The sequence below is a fragment of the Podarcis muralis genome, chromosome 13 (genome assembly GCF_964188315.1).
Source record: "Podarcis muralis chromosome 13, rPodMur119.hap1.1, whole genome shotgun sequence".
NCBI classification, from domain to species: domain Eukaryota; kingdom Metazoa; phylum Chordata; class Lepidosauria; order Squamata; family Lacertidae; genus Podarcis; species Podarcis muralis.
Genome location: NC_135667.1, coordinates 27,750,193 through 27,772,357, shown reverse-complemented (window position 1 = coordinate 27,772,357; position 22,165 = coordinate 27,750,193). Strand labels below are relative to the sequence as shown.

The 22,165-nt window shown below is 40.7% G+C and overlaps 1 protein-coding gene across 7 annotated transcripts in view; it reads left to right on the top strand.

Moving 5' to 3' along the window:
* The window catches only part of CDC27 (cell division cycle 27), a 28,352-nt gene extending 7,543 nt beyond the window's left edge, over positions 1-20,809 (top strand). The window contains exons 3-20 of one of the 7 annotated variants that reach the window (XM_077917268.1): positions 96-243; positions 1,699-1,824; positions 2,726-2,823; positions 5,809-5,963; positions 6,080-6,291; positions 8,071-8,185; positions 9,514-9,629; positions 10,492-10,591; positions 11,718-11,925; positions 12,412-12,581; positions 13,843-13,995; positions 14,268-14,476; positions 15,559-15,676; positions 15,790-15,918; positions 16,937-17,011; positions 18,099-18,283; positions 19,135-19,217; positions 19,454-20,809. In XM_077917268.1, coding sequence (XP_077773394.1) covers positions 96-243; positions 1,699-1,824; positions 2,726-2,823; positions 5,809-5,963; positions 6,080-6,291; positions 8,071-8,185; positions 9,514-9,629; positions 10,492-10,591; positions 11,718-11,925; positions 12,412-12,581; positions 13,843-13,995; positions 14,268-14,476; positions 15,559-15,676; positions 15,790-15,918; positions 16,937-17,011; positions 18,099-18,283; positions 19,135-19,217; positions 19,454-19,536 — 2,483 coding nt within the window. In that variant the 3' untranslated portion in view covers positions 19,537-20,809. Of the gene's footprint in view, positions 1-95; positions 244-391; positions 522-1,698; positions 1,825-2,725; positions 2,824-5,808; positions 5,964-6,079; positions 6,292-8,070; positions 8,186-9,513; positions 9,630-10,491; positions 10,592-11,717; positions 11,926-12,408; positions 12,582-13,842; positions 13,996-14,267; positions 14,477-15,558; positions 15,677-15,789; positions 15,919-16,936; positions 17,016-18,098; positions 18,284-19,134; positions 19,218-19,453 lie in introns of those variants that run through there. The other 6 variants (XM_077917267.1, XM_077917269.1, XM_028701909.2 and 3 more) reach the window with 6 other exon arrangements.
* The last annotated feature ends 1,356 nt before the right edge of the window (positions 20,810-22,165 follow it).

Below are 22,165 nucleotides of genomic sequence, written 5' to 3'. Positions count from 1 at the left end.
TTTTTATGGCCAGGAATAGATATTTAGATAAACTGTTTGCACTCAGAGGTTTAAATGATGGATCTTAATGTTCTCCACCCCACCCGTTTCTTCAGTGCACTCAGAAGATGCCCTGTTCCTATTGGCAACCTGTTACTATCGCTCAGGAAAAGCATACAAGGCATACAGGCTTCTTAAAGGACACAGTTGTACCACCCCACAGTGTAAATATTTGCTTGCCAAGTGCTGTGTTGACCTCAGCAAGTAAGTTGCCTTATTGGTTTGTTGGTGCTGGTGGAAGTTGTAGTTAATGTTTTTTAAGAGAGTCCGATGCCATTTATTGTCCCATCAGATCTTGGGATAATAGCATAATGAAATTCATTTTCACTTTCAGATGTGGCCAATGTGCTAGAAATCACTAAACATGCTGAAGGTCTTGTAAAGGAAATGGTGAAAAAATATAGAAATTTCTTCCTAGATCAAGAATGAAATTTTATACAAGTGTCCAGCTAGGACTTTTAAAATGCTAAATTAGATGAGCTGTAAGTGTTAAGCATCTGGGGGCACTAACAGTCCTATGAAACTGATAAATGTTTGATGTCTGTCATCAGCAAATTTCTCTCACTGAGCTGTTGTGATATCATGGATTTTCTAAAGATGAATATGTTAGCCACACAGTTTTGACAAACCCTATGGTTTGTCAAAACTGTGTGGCTAACATATTCATCTTTAGAAAATTTAATGAAGAAAGTGTTTGGTTACTGAAGTATGGGGAGCCAAATGGCAGGAGAGCCAGGTGGTAGGGAATTTAAAGAACAGAGAATCTAGAGACAGGGTGTTTTGAGCGAAGGGAGCAGGATAGGAAGAGAGCAGGGGACAGGAGGAGGCATGGGAAATATCAATGAAGTTGAAGAAAGGAGAGGCCAGTAGGAAAACAGCATGCAAGAGCCAGAGACAAAGATCTTATGTTTACCTCTACCATTACATTGCCCATAGCAGTGCAAAAGAAATTGGTCTGGTTTGGATGCCTAGCTAAACCATCATGGTTTAGCATAATGGGAGAGAGCAGCCACAGGCCTTGCGCTTGCGTGCTCCCCCCCTTTTTTTCCTGGCGTGGTCACATGTCGGATTTAAGATGGTTTCACATCCAGTTTTTTGTGTTTTTTGTTTATTTCTTTATTGAATTTATATATTGCCCTATACCCGGAATTTTGAATTAACTGCAGGTTGTTCTGTCATCCAAACCAGACAAAATCAAGTTAATATTAACTATGTTTTTGTTTAGTTTTTCAAAAAAAAGAAGGCAACTTTATCCATAACCAATTGGTTTTGGCAGATATGCCATAAGTGATCCATTCATATTGCTGATTTTGTCCCTGAAAGCAGGGATGCTTGCTTCCACACAGACATCCTGATTACCCTATGCATTATTAGCAGCAGTGCCACTGATAGGGTGCACATTTTTGTGGGTCCAACATGTAGAGATTCACTCCCTAGAATGGCTTCTGTTTCTAGATCATGTTAGAGCTAGATAAGCAAGATAGATTGTTGGAGGTGGAGTGGAATGTTTAAATAATCTGAAGTGTTTATACTCACAAAACCATGTGAGGGAGTTGTGTATCTGAGAGCACCCACCTTGTCTGTGGCAGAGCTGTGAACTGGTTTGGGCTACACCATCAATGCTTCTGTAATTTTTATTACCTTATTATCTTTAAACAGACTTGCAGAAGGAGAACAGATCTTGTCTGGTGGTGTGTTCAACAAACAGAAAAGCCACGATGACATTGTGACAGAGTTTGGTGACTCTGCATGCTTCATGCTTTCGCTCCTGGGGCATGTATACTGGTATGACTTTTCTTTTTTTAGGGACATGCTATCTCCCCTAGATTCCTCCTTTCCCCAAAACATTTTTGCACTGCTGCTTGTAGGTGCGCAGTTCTTAGCCCTCAGTTTGGAGACATACAAATTTCCCTAGCAAAAAGCAGCATAAAAATTGTCCTGCATTTCAATATGTTTTGGGCTCACAAATAGCTAGTCAAGATTTATTATTGCTTTTGAACATTCCCTTCCCCCAACTTTGAGAAGGGACAAAATCTCATCCTTGACATCCCTCTGAGCTTCAGAGGCATTTGCAAGCAGTAAGAAGGCTTGCTATTTGGCGGCTGCGTTGAGAGCCAACCAGGAGGTCAGAGCGTGCTACTGTCCTCTTGCAGAGCCTAGGGAAAGGTGTAGTCTGTGATCTTGCAATCTGGTTTGGAGGTATTTGGAAAGCTTCTAAATGCCCCCAGAGTCCAGTGCAAGTTCAGAGAGTAGCTACCATGTACTCATCACTGGATAGAATATTTCTGGACCCTTGCTGGTCCCTGGTGCTAAAGTACAAGGATTGATAAAGATGTCTTCCCTTGGGCTTCCTGCTCATTTTGAGGTAAGAAATTCTCTTCCAGAATGGATGTGAAGCAGTTTAAGCAGTACCATTCTACAACAACAACAACCGGTTTTCCTGTTGTTTTTACTGAAGCCATGTAGAAATGTAGAGTTTTCATATTGTGTATGGGAGATGCTCATGTTGCTCAATTTGGAAAAATACAAATGCCCCCATTTCCATGCCACCTAACAAAATAATGGTAGCTGATTGCAGGAGATATGTCTGTGGTTATTTATGCAAGCTGTAGAAATAGCTTGTTGTTCTCGTTTTCCTTCAGAATCTCTCCTCATTGTTTCCCCTTCCCTCTTTCTCTCTTAACAGCAAGACAGATCGGCTTGCCAAAGGATCTGAATGTTACCAAAAGAGCCTTAGTTTAAATCCTTTTCTCTGGTCCCCTTTTGAATCACTATGTGAAATAGGTAGGTTTTGCTTAACTCCTTCCCTGGAAATAGATGGGTTCTTTACCATCCTTTGGAATTCATGGTTTGGGTTGGAGGGAAGGTATAAGGAGACCTCTCACTGATTTCATCCAGGTCTACTGAACAATTGGATTCTCTTATGGCAGCAGCGTATGATGTGGAAAACACTTTTACAAAAACTTTTTCCTTGGCGATTACCTTTGAACCTGGGATTGAGCAAGAATGGGACTGGATACTTCTGGTTGCTTTTCCTCCTCTCTCCGCAGAAATGACTTCATTGTTTTTGTTAATGTATTCCACACAAGCATGGAGTATGTATATTTCAACTCCCAGTGTCTAATCCATGCCTTTCAGGGTTCTTTCTGGTTTATTTCCAGCGGTGAAGCCAGTTGTACAATCTGAATATTTTTTTAACTTGGTGTTTCATTGTATCCCATCTTAAGGGACTGGCGGCTAGATAAGTAAAATAGAACCAGATCCTCGCAAACACTAAAATGAAATATAACATACGAAGTGAAACTGTGCAGCTGCTGTGCCTGCCAACCAGACTGTGGAATCTGTTTTGGTAGCACACAGTTGGTTTCCTGTTCTGCAAAAGTGACAAAGTATCTGGTTTCTCTGGAGCCTGAGAATTCATGCTATCTCATCTTCTTTTTCCCATAAACTTGACTTTCCCCATGTCACCACTTTATCAGCATATGACTCTTTAAAACAAAACAGAAATGTGTTCCAGGTTTTCAGCTGATCTTTTAAGAGCTCTTCAACCCCCCTGAGTTGTTTCCCATTGCCTGAAGCCAATCTCACCATGAAGTGACTTGCAGCGGTAGTTTCATTGTGACAGGTGCAAAAGGGGCAGGGCCACAAGCAGGGCATAACAGCCTCATTGGCAGTACCAGGGCTAAGCTGGTACCATGCAGCTGTTTGGCCCCTCCGTTGGTTTTTTGTACTAGGGGCATGCATGCCTATCATCAGCAAATTTCTCTCACTGAGCTGTTGTGATATCATGGATTTTCTTACTTGATGCCCTCTCAATCTTTGCTTCTGCCAGGAAGAGTTGTCTCACAGTTGTCTTGAGCCTGCTTGCATCAGAGCTGTTCTTTGATTGTGTGTGCCTCCTGCAAGTTTCTGATTCAAACATTCAGGTTTATGCCTACTTAGGATAGGGTTGCCATATTTCAAGAAGTAAAAACCAGGACACCCAAAAAGTTGTTCAGTTTTTTTTAGGGAAACACCCCCCCCCCCCCATTTTAAAATATTTTTACAAAAAACCCGCGATTTTTCAGCATTTCCCCCCAGAGGTCAATTCCACCTTCAAAATCCCAGTAATGTCCGGGAAGATCTGGACGTATGCCGGCCCTAATTTAGGAACATTTTGCTATGGATTGCCAGTCATTTGTGTTCATGGTGTGTAAGATGCCCATGCCAATACTAATAGGGTTGTGGAAGAGGGCAGTTGCTGGAGCCTGCTCTTTGAGTTCCTGTGATGCATGGTAATCTTGGTCTTCTTAAAACAGTTGAAGTGTGCTGCTGTTGTGTAAAGGAGTATGGGGGAAACCTGGAAGACGTTAACATGAAAATGTAATGTTGTGGAGTGACTGGGCTGGATGCAAACTATACTGGCCCTCTGGAAATTCCATGGGTTGAAGTCCTGTACATCTTTTCCATCTGTGCCATTTACAAACAAAAGCAGATGTATGCATATCTTCTGCTTCTGCTTCAAATGCAAAGAAGGACATGTAGGGAAACTTAGACATCTTCTCGTCTGGACAGATTAGTGTTAAAAATGCAAGATGAAAACTTTTAAAGTCATGTCAGCCCTGTTTAGGTAGGTTATTTCATTTTTATGGAATATGTATAATTTATATAAAAGGGCCCAAGATGAAAGGTGCACATTGGTGTTGGACTGTACATTTAACAAAACTAAGTAGATCATGATGCTTCCAAACTGCACAAGTCCTGCTAGGATATTGCTTGGAGGCTAGACTTGTCAATGCTTATTAGTCATAGTAGCAAAATGAAACTTCTGCATTTGGAGAAAATCCATTTCATTGCACATAATACTGGGAACCAACAACAGGTGATTGCCATTCCTACCTTGTCCACTTGCGATCTTCCTGGAGGCATTAGTTAATGAGACCTGTTTGGGAAGGATAGGAAAAATATTATCTGTGAATGGAATGGTAACTTGGAGGCAAACACGGGAAATTTTGTATGGTCTTACACTTTGTAAAAAGTCATGAAGATCCCTGCCTTCAATTAATGCCTTTGTGGTGCTGGCAAGTAGTGTAGCGGTGATTTTTACCACACAGTCTACCAGTGTAAATTCTAATCTGATGGCTTGCAAAATAAGGCCTATTCAATTCTGCTGGATCCTGACTTTTACTCAGATATGGTAGAAAAGCAAAATGTGAGTATATGTGCACTCCATCTGTCTGTGTTGGAGAGTAAACTGGAGGGAGAGAAACAACTGAGGGCAGGGTTGCCCAAAGCACTTTCTAAAAATTCAGAATCTGTTCAAGGCCCAAAATAGATTTCCAACCCTTGGTTTAGTGCAATGTACCCTAGACTAGATCTCTACCTGCAGGCATCTGGCTGATCACTGTTGGAGAAAGATTAACGCAGGACTAGATGGATCTTGGCACTTCATGTATTGTTAGCGATGCATAGTAAAATAGCTTCCCCCTGGTGGAAATAGTAACACCAGCAGTTAGGTCTTCAGTAATAATGTGAAAAGCATTTAAGGATGTGTTTGTGAAGATGTATGCCATGCTCTAATTGTTATACTTGATGGGTATCTTTTTTAAAAACACATTTTAAACTATGGATGTTAACAGCACCACGTAGCAATAAGTTCAGACAGCAGTTCCATATTGTGCTGCTGTTTGGGGGGGGGGGCAACACATAACATTTTAATCTCTTCATTTGTGTCACATTGAAAAGAAGCCTTTTCCCTTACCCCAAATCCCTTTCTCTTCATTCACACAGGTGAAAAGCCAGACCCTGACCAAACATTCAAGTTAACATCTATACAGAACTTCAGCAGCTGCTTGCCTAACACATGCACAACAGTGGTGTCTAATCACAGCATAACCCACAGGCAGCCAGAGACAGTTCTTACGGAAACGCCGCAAGACACGCTTGTAAGTTTTTATCAGCCACATTTTACCATCATTGCTTACACTGAGAGTGATCATTGCCAAAAAAAAAAAAAAAAAAGTGTGCTGCTTTTTCTTATTTTTTTTTTTTTCCATTTCAGGAATTAAATAGACTCAACCTGGAGTCCTCCAACTCTAAATATTCCTCCAACACAGATTCCTCCATCTCTTATATTGATTCGGCTGTAATTTCACCAGATGCTGTACCTCTTGGATCGGGAACTGCCTTCTTAACTAAACAGGCTCAAAACAAACCAAAAACTGGGCGGAGTCTTCTGGGTGGACCAGCTGCTCTGAGTCCATTAACACCAAGGTAAAAAAAGAATCTGAAGTATCCTCAAGGCTGCCTACTGAAGATGACTATAAGAAAAACAGCAGAGTCCTGCGACACTGTAAAGATTAGCAAAATTACTGTGGCATAAGCTTTCATGGATTAGAGCTCACTATTTTAGATGCATAGTCACACACATTGGTGCAGGAAAACCCAAATATTTTGTAGTAGGGGCTATGATATATTAGAGGTCCAGAGGATCTGTGACATCTGTATATAAAGTTTAAATGTGTACAAGAACCATAACCATTCACAGCAGCAGTAATTGGTGACTACATATTCTTCCCAGATTTGCTAGGTGGAAGATTTGCGAGTGGCGTAGGGGACGCAGGTGGCGCTGTGGGTTAAAGCCTCAGGCCTAGGACTTGCCGATCGAAAGGTCGGCGGTTCGAATCCCCGCGGCAGGGTGCGCTCCTGTTGCTCGGTCCCAGCGCCTGCCAACCTAGCAGTTCGAAAGCACCCTCGGGTGCAAGTAGATAAATAGGGACCGCTTACCAGCGGGAAGGTAAACGGCGTTCCGTGTGCTGCGCTGGCTCGCCAGATGCAGCTTGTCACGCTGGCCACGTGACCTGGAAGTGTCTGCAGACAGCGCTGGCTCCCGGCCTATAGAGTGAGATGAGCGCACAACCCTAGAGTCTGTCAAGACTGGCCCGTACGGGCAGGGGTACCTTTAGCTTTACCTTTTTTAGATAAATCCATAGGTCTGATTAAGACCTAAATTAATAGAGTAGAATTTGCTGACAAACTCTGGTTCAGCTATTTCTCTGAGAAGAACTCCCTTTGCACTCTTTTGGTGGCTTTCAAGTCAGTAGGATAATATTTGGAGAGACTTGAAATGTTATTCCACCGATTTATAAACGCTGCCATTTTTAAGTGATATGTGTGTCACTTTTTATTCTCTTGGACAGAGACAGAAAAGTTTGTCCTGCCACTGTCTGCATAAAACAGAAGATCCATTTCTAAATTCTCCCCTGCTTTCATGTGCTTATGCCTCTGCTGAAGTGTACAAATGCTTAAGATGCAATATCAGAACAGTCCTGTGCATGTTTATTCAGAAGCAGACCTCACACTGTCCAGGGGGGTTTGCTTTAAGTTTAGGATTGCAGTCTGAGTCTGTTAATTCACATTTTTTTAGTAGTTACTGCTGTAATAGAAAAATATAGCTACATTTCAGGAATTGATATAAGAAGTGGGGCTTGTGAGCATTTAGAAGCACTATTTGACAAAATAAGTTACAGTGTATGAAGTGTTGGTATGGGAGACCCAAGCACATAGGGCTTTACTGCTTGACCATGAATTGCATGAAGGCATGCTTAGGAGAGTTGTCCTCTTGACCTAACATGCCACATGTGATTGTTTTGGTGATAAATTTGTTAGTTTCCTCTATTTAAAACCACACATGCACATTGTTTTGAACATGGTTGATGCCACCAAGCTGTATACAAATACTGCAATATTATATGAAAATATTGGGATATATGTGAAAAATGTGTGTTTGTCCTCAAAGAATTAGAGCTTCTTTTTACATACCTTATTATTGTTGATCACCAGAACTTCTTGCTTTTACATCTTCAAGCTTGTGTATGGAACAATGAGGAAACTGTTTGTCTAGAAACTTATTTTCACTGGGGCTTATAAATTCCTTTGCCCTGCAATTTGTCCTTAGTTTATAAAGTAAGATTCTCTCTTTTCTCCTTGCCCGCTCACTTCTCTCTTTGAGGAATCGTGCATATTTTCAAACATTCTTGTATGTTTTCTCAGCTTTGGAATCTTGCCATTAGAAACCCCTAGCCCGGGAGATGGATCCTATTTACAAAACTGCACAAATTCTTCTTCAGTAATTGATGTGCCACCTCCAGGAGCCCCTTCCAAGAAGGTACCTTGCATTCAAGGGTGTGCATGTGAGATTGAAGGCAAGGAAATATAAAAATCTGGATAATTGTTCTAAAAAGTCACAAGAAGAAAATTTTAGTTTTGTCAAAGCAACTTGATGGGTGGTCAGTTTCTGTGTATTTGCTCTCCAGTCGGGGGCACCAGCTTCTGGGGGCTGAGCTCTTTTGGGGCTCCCCAATATTTTGGGGGTGAAGGCCTGCCTCCCCTTTCCAAAGAGCACAGGGCCAAAGCATGGAGCGGCTCCAGTGGCTGGCTTCTTCTCTTTCTCCTGCTGCCGTGGAGGGGAAGGAGGGTTGAAGCATCCTCCCACCAATAGCAGTGCCGGCCATTGAAGCCATGCAGCTGCTGCTTTGGCTCCACCCTTGGCTTCTCCCGGCATTCCAATGTCATGCACATGACGTCGGGGTGTGTGGCATCACGCACGTGACATTGCCCCCCTGCCCCCCCCCCCCCGTCGCCCTTGCAAGCTGGCACCCCATCTCCAATTATTTTGCAGGCAAACTCTACCACAGAGAGAAGTGGTAGACACTGTCTGATTGCTTCATCTCCGATACAATAACTTTTGCAGACAATATCTTTGAATGCTAACATCGGCAAATATTTCTTTTATTTTCTAGGGTTGTCTTTACAACTAGAACTTTTGCAATGTTGTTATAAAAGTTACCACCATTGTCTCCTATTGTTAATGTCTGTTAAATGTATTAGTTGCTTTATTTGCCAAAGTCTGGTCATTGTCCAGTACTTCTACTACATAAAATGGGTGCTTTTCCATAGACTGGTGTGGAAGTTAATGGACAGTTGAATCAGGCATTAGTATTTTCATTGACTATTTCTCAGCCCCAAGGTTGGCCACAAGTATTGAGATGGTTAGCAAATTTCAGTCTTCCTAAAAAGGTGGATTAATTCAAAATAACTATGTATGTGATAAATTTAAGTTTCCCCACCCAAAAAAAAATCTCACTGGAATTAATAGTGCACAGGATTGTGCACAGTTGCCCTGATCTAGTGAATATAGTGTGGAAATAGGTTTTCTTGGGTTGCACTGGGTCTGCCTATGGTGTGAGGAAAAGGGAAAGACTTTGCCTAGGAATGTGATAGGATAGCCAACTGGTGTTTAGAAATACATGCCATTTTCTGTTAATCAGGTAGTTCTCTGGATCACATAATGACTGGATATTATTATTATTATTTATTATTATTATTGATATTTTAGCAGATAACTCCTCTTAGCTTTATGAGTTGTAAGTAGCAATACCAGTGGTTTTTAATAACACGGTCATAGGTCTGATGTGCTGTTTTTTCCACATATAGACTGTCACCAGAATAAGCCAAGCTGGAACAAAATCAGTCTTCTCACAAAGCGGAAATAGTCGGGAAGTAACGCCAATCCTTGTTGCACAAACACAGAGTTCAGGCCCACAGACAAGGTATGAAATGTCTTCCTACGCCTGGATCATGATTTTATTTATTTATAAACATTTTATATGTTTCATAGAATAAAATTATATATGTAGCTTACTTAAAAAATAATAAAAGTATCGTATTCAGTCACATTTCCTAAAAACTAGTTTAAAGCAAACATACATAAATAAAAATAAAAATCAAGTTGAGTCCAGGAAAACTTATCTCTTCTTCACAGTGTAGCTGAGGGAAGGCATTTCAGAAGGTGAGTCCTATAATTGAGATGGCCCACTTCTGCATTGTCACCAAGTGACAATTCACTGGTCATGAAACTACCTGCAGGGTCTCCACAGAAGATCCTAAAGCTCAGCTTGAGCTGTACTGGGGGAGGCAGCCTGCCAGGTATCCTGGACCTAAGTTGTATACTTGAGGATGGCATGTAGGTGACAAAGTAGACCCTCTTCACCGCCAATTATATACCAATTATAGGCACAATTATTCACTCTATGTATGTTGACTTGCTCACAAAATAAGGCCCAGCTATGTCACAGCTTGTTTTTATTGCCTGGAGCCCCCTAGTAAACCAGGGGCTGTCCAACCATAACAGTGGTAGAGAGAGCACTCAGGTATCATTGGTCCACAATGCCTAACCAGTCCATAGTGAGACTAGGGCCTTGCCTTGGCAGACTTGCTGGTATTGTCTTCTTGTTCCTAGGTAATTGTTTCTCTCCATCGTTTTCTTTTGTTGTTGTCATACTGCCCACATTTCTACTTAGACATTAGAATGTCTAAGTAGAAGAGTGGGGTGGGTGCATACCATCCGTGCCCTAATTTCCACAAGGAGTTGTTGACGGTTGCACTAAGAAGTTTTGTTTATTCTCTCTTCAGTACAACCCCTCAGGTATTGAGCCCAACCATTGCTGCTCCACCTAATGTGCTGCCTCGAAGAAGTTCACGCCTATTCTCTAGTGATAGTTCTACAACAAAGGTAAATGGGACTCCAGCTGCTGTGATGCCCTTGGTGATCAGGTATCTCATATGGGGATGGAGAGCAGTTGGAGAATCCGTATGTTGCAATAGTATCATGAGGAATTAACAAGGGCCAACATGAAAAGCAGAAATGTTTAAGAGGGCTACAAATCTAATTAGAACACAAACAAATTTATTTCGGCGTAGAATCTGCTTCAAGTAGACTGTGGACCATGAAACCATGTGCCATAATAAATATGGCAGACTTTAAGGATTCCCTGGTTTTGCTGCAAAACAGATTATCATAGTAAACTATGAAAACAATACCATTACAGAGAATACTTTGCTTCTTCGGTTATAAAGATCATAGAGGTCTGGCCTTTTCTGCTACTCCATCTGTTCCTCCATCCCTGGTCATAGCTGGTTAACCTCTTGTTTTGGATTTTTACCCTTATTCCCTGATGGGGAAGATCACATCTAGAAAGCATGTATTCAAGCCATACCTGCAAATGTTCTGCAAACAGTTCTACTTTCTGCCAGTATTCCTAAACTCATGGGTTTTTATACCATTATCCAGAGCCATGCATTTCTTTTCTTTGTTGAGCAGCTCATATTGGGTGAGAACTGCTTGGTATGCAGAACTGAACTCAAATACTCCTTTTCGTGCAGCTTTTCCCAGTGGAGATGAGAGCAAAGGGCACAATAATAGAAGCTGGATGCAAAGCTTTTGTGGGCATCACAGACCCTATTGGTCACCTGGTTAATACTGCTATATAAATGTGTCGTCATTTTTGGTATCTTGTATTCAGTAATATATATATGTACTGCACAAAATCGCAGGCTAGTCCAAAGACATCATACTTAAAATGTGACTAAGTTTCTTCTAAACCCCTGTGTGCTGATGCTTAGTTTGATGGCTGCTCCCTCATTCTTGCACACTGTGTTCTGGATAGCAGATAGGTCACTCGAGAGCTCTTCTATATGATAGGAGGTTGGATTGGGTTGCCTTTTCTCCCTTCCAGTTTAGTGATTCAAATTCCAGAAAGAACAGTACATCTAGATTTCTGTCCCTGAATATTCTGCTTTGCTTTTGGTTTTGGTTGCAGGGTAACGAGTTCTTAAATATATTTGTTCTTTTCTCGTAGGAAAATAGTAAAAAGTTAAAAATGAAGTTTCCGCCCAAAATTGCAAACCGAAAGACAAAGTGTAAAACCAATAAGGGAGGGATCACACAGCCAAACATTAATGACAGTTTGGAAATCACCAAACTTGATTCGTCCATCATTTCAGAAGGAAAGATTGCCTCCGTAACACCACAAATCCAGGCATTCACGTTACAGAAAGCAGCAGCAGGTGTGTGGACTGTTCCTAAGAATTCATTTGTAGTAGTAAAGCCATTCCAAAGGCTGGGGGTGGAGAATAAGACAAAAACAAGGGGGGAAATGCAAAATAGTGTGCATTTAAAACCATTTTCATTTCTGATACTGTTAGAATGATGTCCAAGTTCATTATACTCTCCCAGTGAAAGAGAATTCTGTAATAGCAGGGAAATAATCAAGAATGCTTCTTTGTACCTACTGCAATTTTTGGCAGACATATAGAATAATCCAGTTAGCACTTTCTTGTAATGTGTAACTTTGGCTCAGAGTCAGGATTTGAATCTAGGTCCTAGTCAGCACCTTGTTCATTAGACCACATACTGGCATTTTATTTATTTTCTATTTCTCATTTTGGCTTCTTGAGAATATGTTCCATTTTTGAAACTATAGGGCTTTTAGGCTGGTACTTTCTTAATCTCCTTTGTTCTCCTGTGTATTTATTGCATTTTTCTCCTAGAAGGTTTGATGAGCCTTCTCCGTGACATGGGGAAAGGTTATTTAGCCTTGTGTTCTTACAACTGTAAAGAAGCAATTCATATACTGAGTCATTTGCCTTCTCACCACTACAACACGGGCTGGGTACTGTGCCATATTGGAAGAGCTTACTTTGAGCTTGCGGAATATATGCAGGTGAGCATGATGTGGAATGCTTCTATTCTGTGCTGCATGTCTGCCAATGTACTGTACAAAAAAGCGCTCCCCCATATATTTTCAAGATCACTTAACATAGATTTGGAGTACTCTCTCATCTTTGAACTATGCAACATCAGTTCCTAGTTTAAGGAGGCCTCTGCATAGTTAGTGCCTTTCGTGGGACCCTCTCCTACATACCATTCCCCAAGCGGGCTTAACAGCAACAGGGCTTCTCTGGTGCTGGGCAGCCTATATGCTCGCTCTATTAGAGTAGTTTTAAACTTGTGGTCATGTATTAACATATGAGAAGGCAGCATCAATAAGAGTATAGCATCTAGATCAAGGGAAGTAATAGTGCCACTGTATTCTGCTCTGGTCAGACCTCACCTGGAGTACTGTGTCCAGTTCTGGGCACCACAGTTCAAGAAGGACACTGACAAACAGTGTCCAGAGGAGGGCAACCAAAATGGTCAAAGGCCTGGAAACGATGCCTTATGAGGAACTGCTAAGGGAGCTGGGCATGTTTAGCCTGGAGAAGAGGTTAAGGGGTGATATGATAGCCATGTTCAAATATATAAAAGGATGTCATATAGAGGAGGGAGAAAGGTTGTTTTCTGCTGCTCCAGAGAAGCGGACACGGAGCAGTGGATCCAAACTACAAGAAAGAAGATTCCACCTAAACATTAGGAAGAACTTCCTGACAGTAAGAGCTGTTCAACAGTGGAATTTGCTGCCAAGGAGTGTGGTGGAGTCTCTTTCTTTGGAGGTCTTTAAGCAGAGGCTTGACAACCATATGTCAGGAGTGCTCTGATTGTGTTTCCTGCTTGGCAGGGGGTTGGACTCGATGGCCCTTGTGGTCTATTCCAACTCTATGATTCTATGATCTTCTGTGCATGTATGGAAGGGTTGTCACACAGAAGATGGATCAAGTTTGTTAATTTTTGCTCTAGAGGGCAGGACTAATGGATGGAAAGATTTCAGCTAAGTATTAGGGGAAACTACATGTAGGTAAGATCTGCAACAGTATGTCTTGGGAGGTGGAGGTCAAGGCAGAATGGATAACTGTCAGGGACACTGCCATGGTTACATCCTGCATTGTGCAGAAGGACCTCCAAGGTCTCTGTGATTCTAAGAAATAAAACCCTGATGAGAAGCCATATGGAAGAATTGTGCACACACAATTATCATCCAAATGTGATCATGCAGAAAGTCTTTTAATTCATGTTGTTGAAATGCCACTTGTTAATTTCTCTCGTAGGCTGAGAGGATATTCTCTGAAGTAAGAAGGATTGAAAACTACCGAGTGGAAGGGATGGAAATCTACTCAACAACACTGTGGCATTTGCAGAAAGATGTGGCTCTTTCGGTGCTTTCAAAAGACTTAACTGATATGGATAAAAATTCACCAGAGGTATCATCATGGTCATTTTGTTGTGGCATTTTTAAAAACACACTTCAGTCTCTGATTCACCTCTTGATTGTGGAAAAAGTAAATTAGAGGTTGACATTTTTTTAAAAATCAAGTATCCACAAAGGTGTTGCCATGTAAACAGGCGCTTGAGCACCTGTTAAATCCAGACTTGTTGCACTCTGCTTTTCCATTGCACTCTGTCTTTTCTCCTCAAAAAACGGGAGAAAAATACTATTGTATGTCTTCTACCATTTTGCTTTTCTTTCTTCCAGGCATGGTGTGCGGCAGGAAATTGCTTCAGTTTGCAACGGGAACATGACATTGCCATCAAGTTCTTTCAGAGAGCTATACAAGTTGATCCAAATTATGCCTACGCCTACACTCTCTTAGGGCATGAATTTGTGTTGACAGAGGAACTTGAGAAAGCATTAGCCTGCTTTAGGAATGCAATTAGAATGAATCCTCGGCACTATAATGCCTGGTAAGAAATACTTCTAATTAGTTAAAAACCAGGAGTGGGAGAAGGAGAGAATGAAGAAGCAAAAAATGTATGAGTTACAATATCCCCAAGGATAAAAATTTTAGGTGTCTACTTGCAGTCTCTTTGGGCTCCCTCTTTTTGTCTCCAACTTTACCTACCCCTGACTTGCATCCAGTTGACATGCATCTGTCCTGACATAGTTGCCTCTGAAAATGGCTGTGGCATCGTTAGGGTTCCATACCACTGCCAGGAGCACGTGAAAAGTTCATTATGCCATTCTCCCCCAGTTATACATTCTCAGATGTGTAAAGCTCAAAACATTAAGCAAAAAGCCTTAAACAATAAAACAGTCAATAATAATAATAATTATAATTAATTGGCATGAAACCACCATATAAATTTAAAACTGAGCATCCTCAAGCAATCTTTATCTCTACCAAGTTTTGGAAACTCAAAAGGGTTCGGCTTTGACAAACATTTCCCATGTGAGATGTTGGAGAGAACAGGGAACACCTCTGTATCAGCACTGCACCTCCCTTGGGGCTCCCAAGCAGTTGCTTGAAGCATAATCTTATGCATTGTGCAATACACCTTAGATGCCACTGCACTATAAAATATATAACCCTATCTCCCCACTTATGTGAGGGTTGCTGCTGTGCTACATTTTATTTGACAAAATGACTTACAAAATATTATATTATTGGTAATAGGATGGAACGGTAAGGACAGAACATTGGTAATAGGATGGAATGTCAAAGCAGTTCTGAGCAGCTGCCATGGTTTATAGGCTTATAAAGGGTAGGGAGAGAAAACCTTAACTTGGATTGTAACAGGGAGAGTGTATTTGAACTAGACAGTGCTGAAACAATCATATAAAGGCTTTGCTTCAAAATAGGGAAGTAGAATATTAACATATTGTGTAGATGCTGTTACAATTATGAAATCTTTTTCATTTTACCTGTGTTGCTCAAAGTCAACCACTCAATTAATGTTGTGCACTTACACTCTCAGCCTATAGAAAGTGTCCTTCCTAATAATATACAAGCTTGGTGCCTAATACAGTCTTGTTTTAAAATTGCTAGGTATGGGTTGGGAATGATTTACTACAAACAGGAGAAATTCAGCCTTGCAGAAATGCATTTCCAGAAAGCACTTCATATCAACCCTCAGAGCTCTGTCTTGTTGTGCCACATTGGAGTTGTAAGTAAATCATGCTTCATTCTGCTCCTGGCCTGAACGTAGAAATTGGCAAATCCATACAATGAGCAAGCACTGTCTTTTTAAAACAAACAAATAAATCATTTCTTTTTCAGGTTCAGCATGCCCTGAAGAAATCTGAAAAGGCTTTGGATACTTTGAACAAAGCTATTAATATTGATCCCAAGAACCCCCTCTGCAAATTCCATAGAGCCTCAGTATTATTTGCAAATGAGAAGTATAAGGTGAGCAATTTGCAATGAGGTTGAACTGCACTTTTGAGTTTCTTGGACAGCAACCTTTTGTGTTTCCTTTGAAAGCTTGGACACACTCTGCAGCCATTGCATAACACCTGTAGGGCAATCCTAAACATGTTAATTTAGGAGTAAGTTCCTATGAATTTGTTGGGTTTTTTCTTTAATAAATTCTGTGGGCTCTGGGGTCTGTTCTTATCTAATTGCCGCCTCATACAAGTTGTGTTCCACAGTATCAGCAGATCTCGCTTTATCTAATGGTTCCTTCCCCAGTCATATTGCTTATAGCAAGTGTTTATGGTATAATATGATTCCTAGTTTGGGAGAAAGGGAGAATGGCTATATTGAATTAGTCTGGATCATTTAATCCTTCTAAACAAAATATGCTGACCATCTACAAGTTGACACTAAATTCTTTGACACTCACACAGTCATGTGCCTCAAAACTCTCCCAGCTGTTCATATAACCCACCTTCCTTTTTGTTGTAATTATTCCAGCTCTCTTGCCCTGGTTGCTATTAATTTCTTGAACCTTGTTATACTTCTGTCATCCCGCTTTGGGGAGGAGAGATCTGTCTTTCCCCACTCTGTTCAGTATCTATTAATTTCCTGCATTCCCTGGTCCCTTGTGGGTGTGTTTCAGATGGCTAGGTGCACATGAAACCAAAAGCCTTGGTGTTTTCTAGCAAATAATAATATTACAAATTCTCAGCCCATAGAAAATGCATGTGTCAAACAATTAACTAGGATTTCCGGAAGAAAGATTTATTTGTATTGTACCAAAGGTTTTTGTTGTTTAGTCGTGTCCGACTCTATGATCAAAGGTATGAACTCTAATATTGTTATATCATTTTACTGTTGTTAGCCGCTCTGAGCCTGGCTTTGGCTGGGGAGCGGGATATTAATAATAATAATAATAATAATAATAATAATAATAATAATAATAATGTGGTTCATATTTCTCAGAAAAAACTGCTCAGTGGTTTGGGGTCTTTTTTGGTCATTTCAGTATGCTTTACAAGAACTTGAAGAACTGAAGCAAATTGTTCCCAAAGAGTCTCTTGTTTACTTCTTAATAGGAAAGGTAAGAACCAACCTGAGAATAACCTTCTGAATTACAGCTGTAAGCTGGGTTCCCTTGCATTTTCTGATTCAAAGAAAAACAAGGTGATTGTTGATGATTATGGGAAGGGCTTTGCTATACAGCTCATAGATTATGCTGCACCATATTTGTCATAAGGCAAATATGATGAGTGACTAGCCTTCCTGCCAACTTTGAAGCTGCAGAGTGGGGCAAAGGCCATCCTGGCAATTGCGTGCCAATCTCCACCCTCTCTTCACCTCCAAAGATGGAAGGGAAGTTGTAATTTTGACAGCTGTGCTGCCAAGGAACCTGGGGCATCTTGGCCAAGTGGGACCAAACTGACCCCCCTCCCCAAATACTGTGAAGCAGTGGAACAATGTGGAATCCTTGATTGCCACTGTACAAAGAGAGAAGCTTGTGAAGAGGTTTGCTAGGCGGGGGCTGGTGACTATAATTTTTGGCTTAGCTAGCAAGGCCAAGCCTCAAAATGTGGATCTCTGTACACAGAGATAGGCAAATATTCGGGTACCCTAGTCCCAAGCTGTGAAAAGATTTAAAAATAAGTGCCAGCACTTTGAATTGGGCCAATAAATGGACAGGAAACTAAGCTGTTTCCAACCTGATCCCAGTTAGCTGTTATTGCAGCTGGAAGGTAGGCCATCTAGGAGAAGGAAAATTGATCCTAAACAACTGCTGCTTTGTGAGATGTCTTCAGGAAAATAAAATGCTAAGGAGTAAACCCTACTCAAATCCAAAGTGGAGTCCCTAAAATAGTTGGATGGTTGTTTCTGTCCAGAAAGGGTTGGAGTTAGCATGCAGCTTGAGTTCTGTTGTGGAAGGCACTCCATGGCCAGCTTGAGTCTTGGGAGACAAAGCTGCATCTGCAATATCTCAAAACTGCAAACTTGTTCAACCCCATAAAGAACAGGTTAAACATTGTTGCCTGGATGGACAAATCACCCTCCAATAGCAACTCTGACATTTATGTAGAGCTCTAGATATTCCCATTTGGTAGAGGCAAGCATGTATTGCTGGAAACATTTAATTTATTGACTTACATTGGAGTTGATGATTGTTGTTTCGCTAGGTTTATAAAAAGTTGGGGCAGACCCATCTCGCACTGATGAACTTTTCCTGGGCAATGGACTTGGATCCCAAAGGAGCCAACAACCAGATCAAAGAGGCCATTGACAAACGGTACCTTCCAGATGATGAAGAGCCTGTAACACAAGAGGAGCAGATCAGTGAATGTTGCCCATATGAGTCAGGCAGGTCTTCTTGATGTGTTTTTTTTCCTTTGGGGCAAATGGAGAGGCTTCTCGTTTGGATAACTTGAAAGCGTTGTAATTGCAGCGGTCTTAGCACTTAGCATGGCTGTTACTTCATGCAACGTGGAATCTAAAATGCCATTTTCCAACTTTTTATTCAGTTTTTTTAAAAAGCAATTTGCAGCTCTTATGATTGGAAATTGATACTTAAAAATAAATAAATGAGCATAAATAAGCCTAAACCAAATGAGGAGGCTTGAGTCAAAAGGGGAGCAGACATGCTGACATTCCTGGTACATAACTGCCATTTTGCTTACTTCCATACAGTACCCTTGCTATTCCTGCCATCCTCCTCTCGGCCACTGTTATTTAAAACAAATACATAGTATTGATGTATTTGTGCAAATTATAGCTTTTACATAAGGCCACAGATGAATATAAGCTGTGTTGGGTCAGCTCCAGAATATGTTTGCAGTCTCAGAGTTTTCTGTTTTGTTTTGTTGATTTTTTTTACTGTGGTGTAATGTATGGAGTTTTAGACTAGGACCAGAGAGACACAGATTCAAATTCTCCCTCGGCCATGAAGTTTACTGGGTAGCCTTGGAGTCAATTACTATTTTTCAGTCTAAGTCACAGGGGTGTAATAAAGGGCAAGCAATGTACATTGTGTCTTGAGCTACTTTAAGGAAAAGTGGGCTGTAAATGTAAAAATGAATGAATCAATGAATGAATGAATGGCCTCAACTGGATAATGTATATGAAATACTTTTAACAACTAAATACTAAATGCTTGGCTTAAATGCTAAATTGTTTCTGCTATTAGCATCACAAACTGACTGAAAGTTTTATAGGTAGTGCAGGCCATGTCCACATAGAGACTGAGAGTGTGGAAACTGAATTGTGGACATCTCAGGCAGGAGCAGTTTGCTTATGGAGAGGTACTGTATGGTGCTCTTGAGCCTTGCAAGGGGAGGGCAGGTTGGCAAGTAAAAATAGACATAATATGTGGTGTACATAATAATATAATATATCCCATAAATTGGATTGGAACATACTATTTAAGGTCTGCTATAGAATGGTCTGTTCATACAAGATATTGCCCCTACATTGTGAAATGTGCAAGAATTCTAGAAATGGCTTAATTTGTTTGTGTATTTTGTTTTTCTTCCAAAAGTTGGCACAGATGAGTCCCAAGCAAGCAGCATGACTGACGCGGATGACACACAGCTCCATGCAGTAGAAAGTGATGAATTTTAACCTCAGAAGGTGGATTCTGAGCTTGGATGTGTGTCTGACTGATACTGTTGGATTCTTCCCTTCTCCTCCTGCCACAGAAACAGCATCATTCTCATGCTCCACCAACACCCCAGGCACATCATTCATCAGATTTTAATTGACACAGAATTAATGGAAATGCATTTTTGGGTCATTATTTGACTCTTTGGCTCTTTCATCTTTATAAACATGATTCTTTGAGGAGGAAAGACTTTTTTTTTAAAACCTCCTTTTTGTTGAGAAACCTATCATGGAAAAAAGATTTGCTATATGGGAGCTGAGAGATGTGGGAAAGTAACTGATGAAGCAGTTTCTTGCTCCTTCCCCAGAAATGTGTCTTAGTTTTGGCTCTTTCCTCTTCAGTAAGCAGAGACCATTTCCACGTTCTTCAGAGACAAGTGTGGAAGTACAGGACTGGAATGTGTTAAAGACATTTCTGAATACTATTAGAGTGTAACTTAAATGCCAGAGAATGTAAATGACCTTAAAAACAACAGTGTCTCCTGTGAACAAACACATTACAGAATATATAAAGCCCAGCATCCCTGCTTTTAGATTTGTCAATCTGCCAGGATAGAGACTTCCATAAAATACTTTAGTATTCCACCCAGGAGTTAACGTTACCAAACTAACTTCTAAAACATCATTTGCCGGTATTTGTAGGCAACACAAGTCCATAACAGGATGTTGGTTGCTTGTCGGGTGCTCCTTGCAATTGCACCTGGCAGTTGGGAATATAAAAATGCTATTGCAGTTGTAAACTCCTAGAGAAAATAAGTGTGTAGATTTGCAGTGTTGAAAGAATGCAATGAAATATATCCACAACAACAGAATGCCAAGAAGACAATGGAAGCCTTAATCCAATCAAAACCTTACACTGGTGGTGCACCCCCCACCTGTTTGCGGCAGTATCCCCTTCAAACTATTTTGTAAAGTGTTGTCTGAATGAACAGATGCAAAAAAAAAAATATTGTGCAATTATCTGTCTCCTTTTTGTTTTTTGTTTGGTTTTTTTTTTTTAATCCTGTAAGTTTGAGTACTTCCGATGTCTTGTAGGAATTTAGACCCCAGGAGGCTATTTCTGTGAGGAAGGATGCTAGGCTGTGTTAAAGAAGCCAAAATTTTCCTCCTTTGTAGCACTCCTGCATCAAAGGTTGGATGGCCTTTGTGCAGTGACCATCAAGAAAGTGTATGATAACCTTACAGTTTTAAAGAGCAAATTATGCACAATAAAATGGTTTAAATTTCACAGAAATGTATTGTGATCAGTTTCCACATATTTTGAAGGCTTCAGCATATATTTTCGAGGGCCTTTGTTGTATTTGTAACTAATGAGCTCAATTCCTGAACAGACCTGCAGGAGTCAGGCAGACGGCAATGGTCCTTATGTAGCCAAAGCAGCACCGTCCATACAAAAGAGGAAGGTGTATTAGCAGGTTTGGGGGGACCCCAAGGTTTGCAAGGTTAAAAAACAAGCAGCTTCAAGAAAAACCAAATAAAGGGATGACCTAACAGCAGCCCGGTAAGGACAGAACATGCTCATTAGGCGCACGGTAGGAGATAGACTGAGGAGGAACAAAGTGGTAGGAACCCACAATTCTCCACACTGCAACTTTTTGTTGCAAGCTCCGCTTGTACTTTACTGTGCTCGTTTTTTAAATGTTTTAAGACTCCAATTCGATACCCTCTTACCCTGGGGTAAGTCCCAATTAACTCAATAGGATTCAGTTAGACATGCACAGAACATTGCCGTTAGTTTTGTTTTAGAAGTAGGCGTGGAGATTGTAGAAAGTTGCAATGGCTATGCATAAGTTGATCTTTTCAGAAATACTTTTAAAAATGTGAGGACATCTGTTACATTTTCCATTTAATGAGTGGTTCTATTTTGAAAATAAGTTGTTCATTAGATCATCTGCTATGACTGCTGGGACAGGAGTGCTTTCACATATCACAAAATAAGGTCAGCAGACTGGCTTACTGGCTGAAAAAACATGGAGCAAAATTGACAATTGGATGAATAACAAGCAATTAAGTTTTCCAGAGGAAATTTTTGTTAGCCAAAGCCCACCCTGCCTCATTTTATTTTTTCAAATGTAAAATGTTTATTTGTTGAATGAGGATTCTTGGTTACCTTCTTTTTTATTGCATTACATGTTTGAATTCATGTTTCACAGTAGCCTATATTCAATCATTGCTGCTAATTTAGCCTAGTCCAGTGACTTCAGCCTTCAGTTAGATTCCTAGTGCGAAAGAGGGGCCTAGTGCGAAAAGAGGAGTATGCATGTCCAGCAACCTTGTAATACCACATGTATGCCCCAGACTTGTATTTTAGGTACTATTTCTCTGTAGATGTTCATGCTGCTTCTGCTGCAATATTATGGGAGTCATATGTGAACAGCACAGTCGCCATCTCCTTAGAGAACATGTCCCAATTCCCTGAATAAGCAGAGTTATGCTATTGCCCAGGTGCTCTATGCAGAAGCCTTAATTTTAAACTTTCATTAAGCATTGCTTCTGAGTTCAGAGGTAGCACATATGGCCACTCTATCTGAAAAGCACTTCACATTCTTGCTGCTTTCTTCCTTGTTACACATTATAGACCTGGAATAGT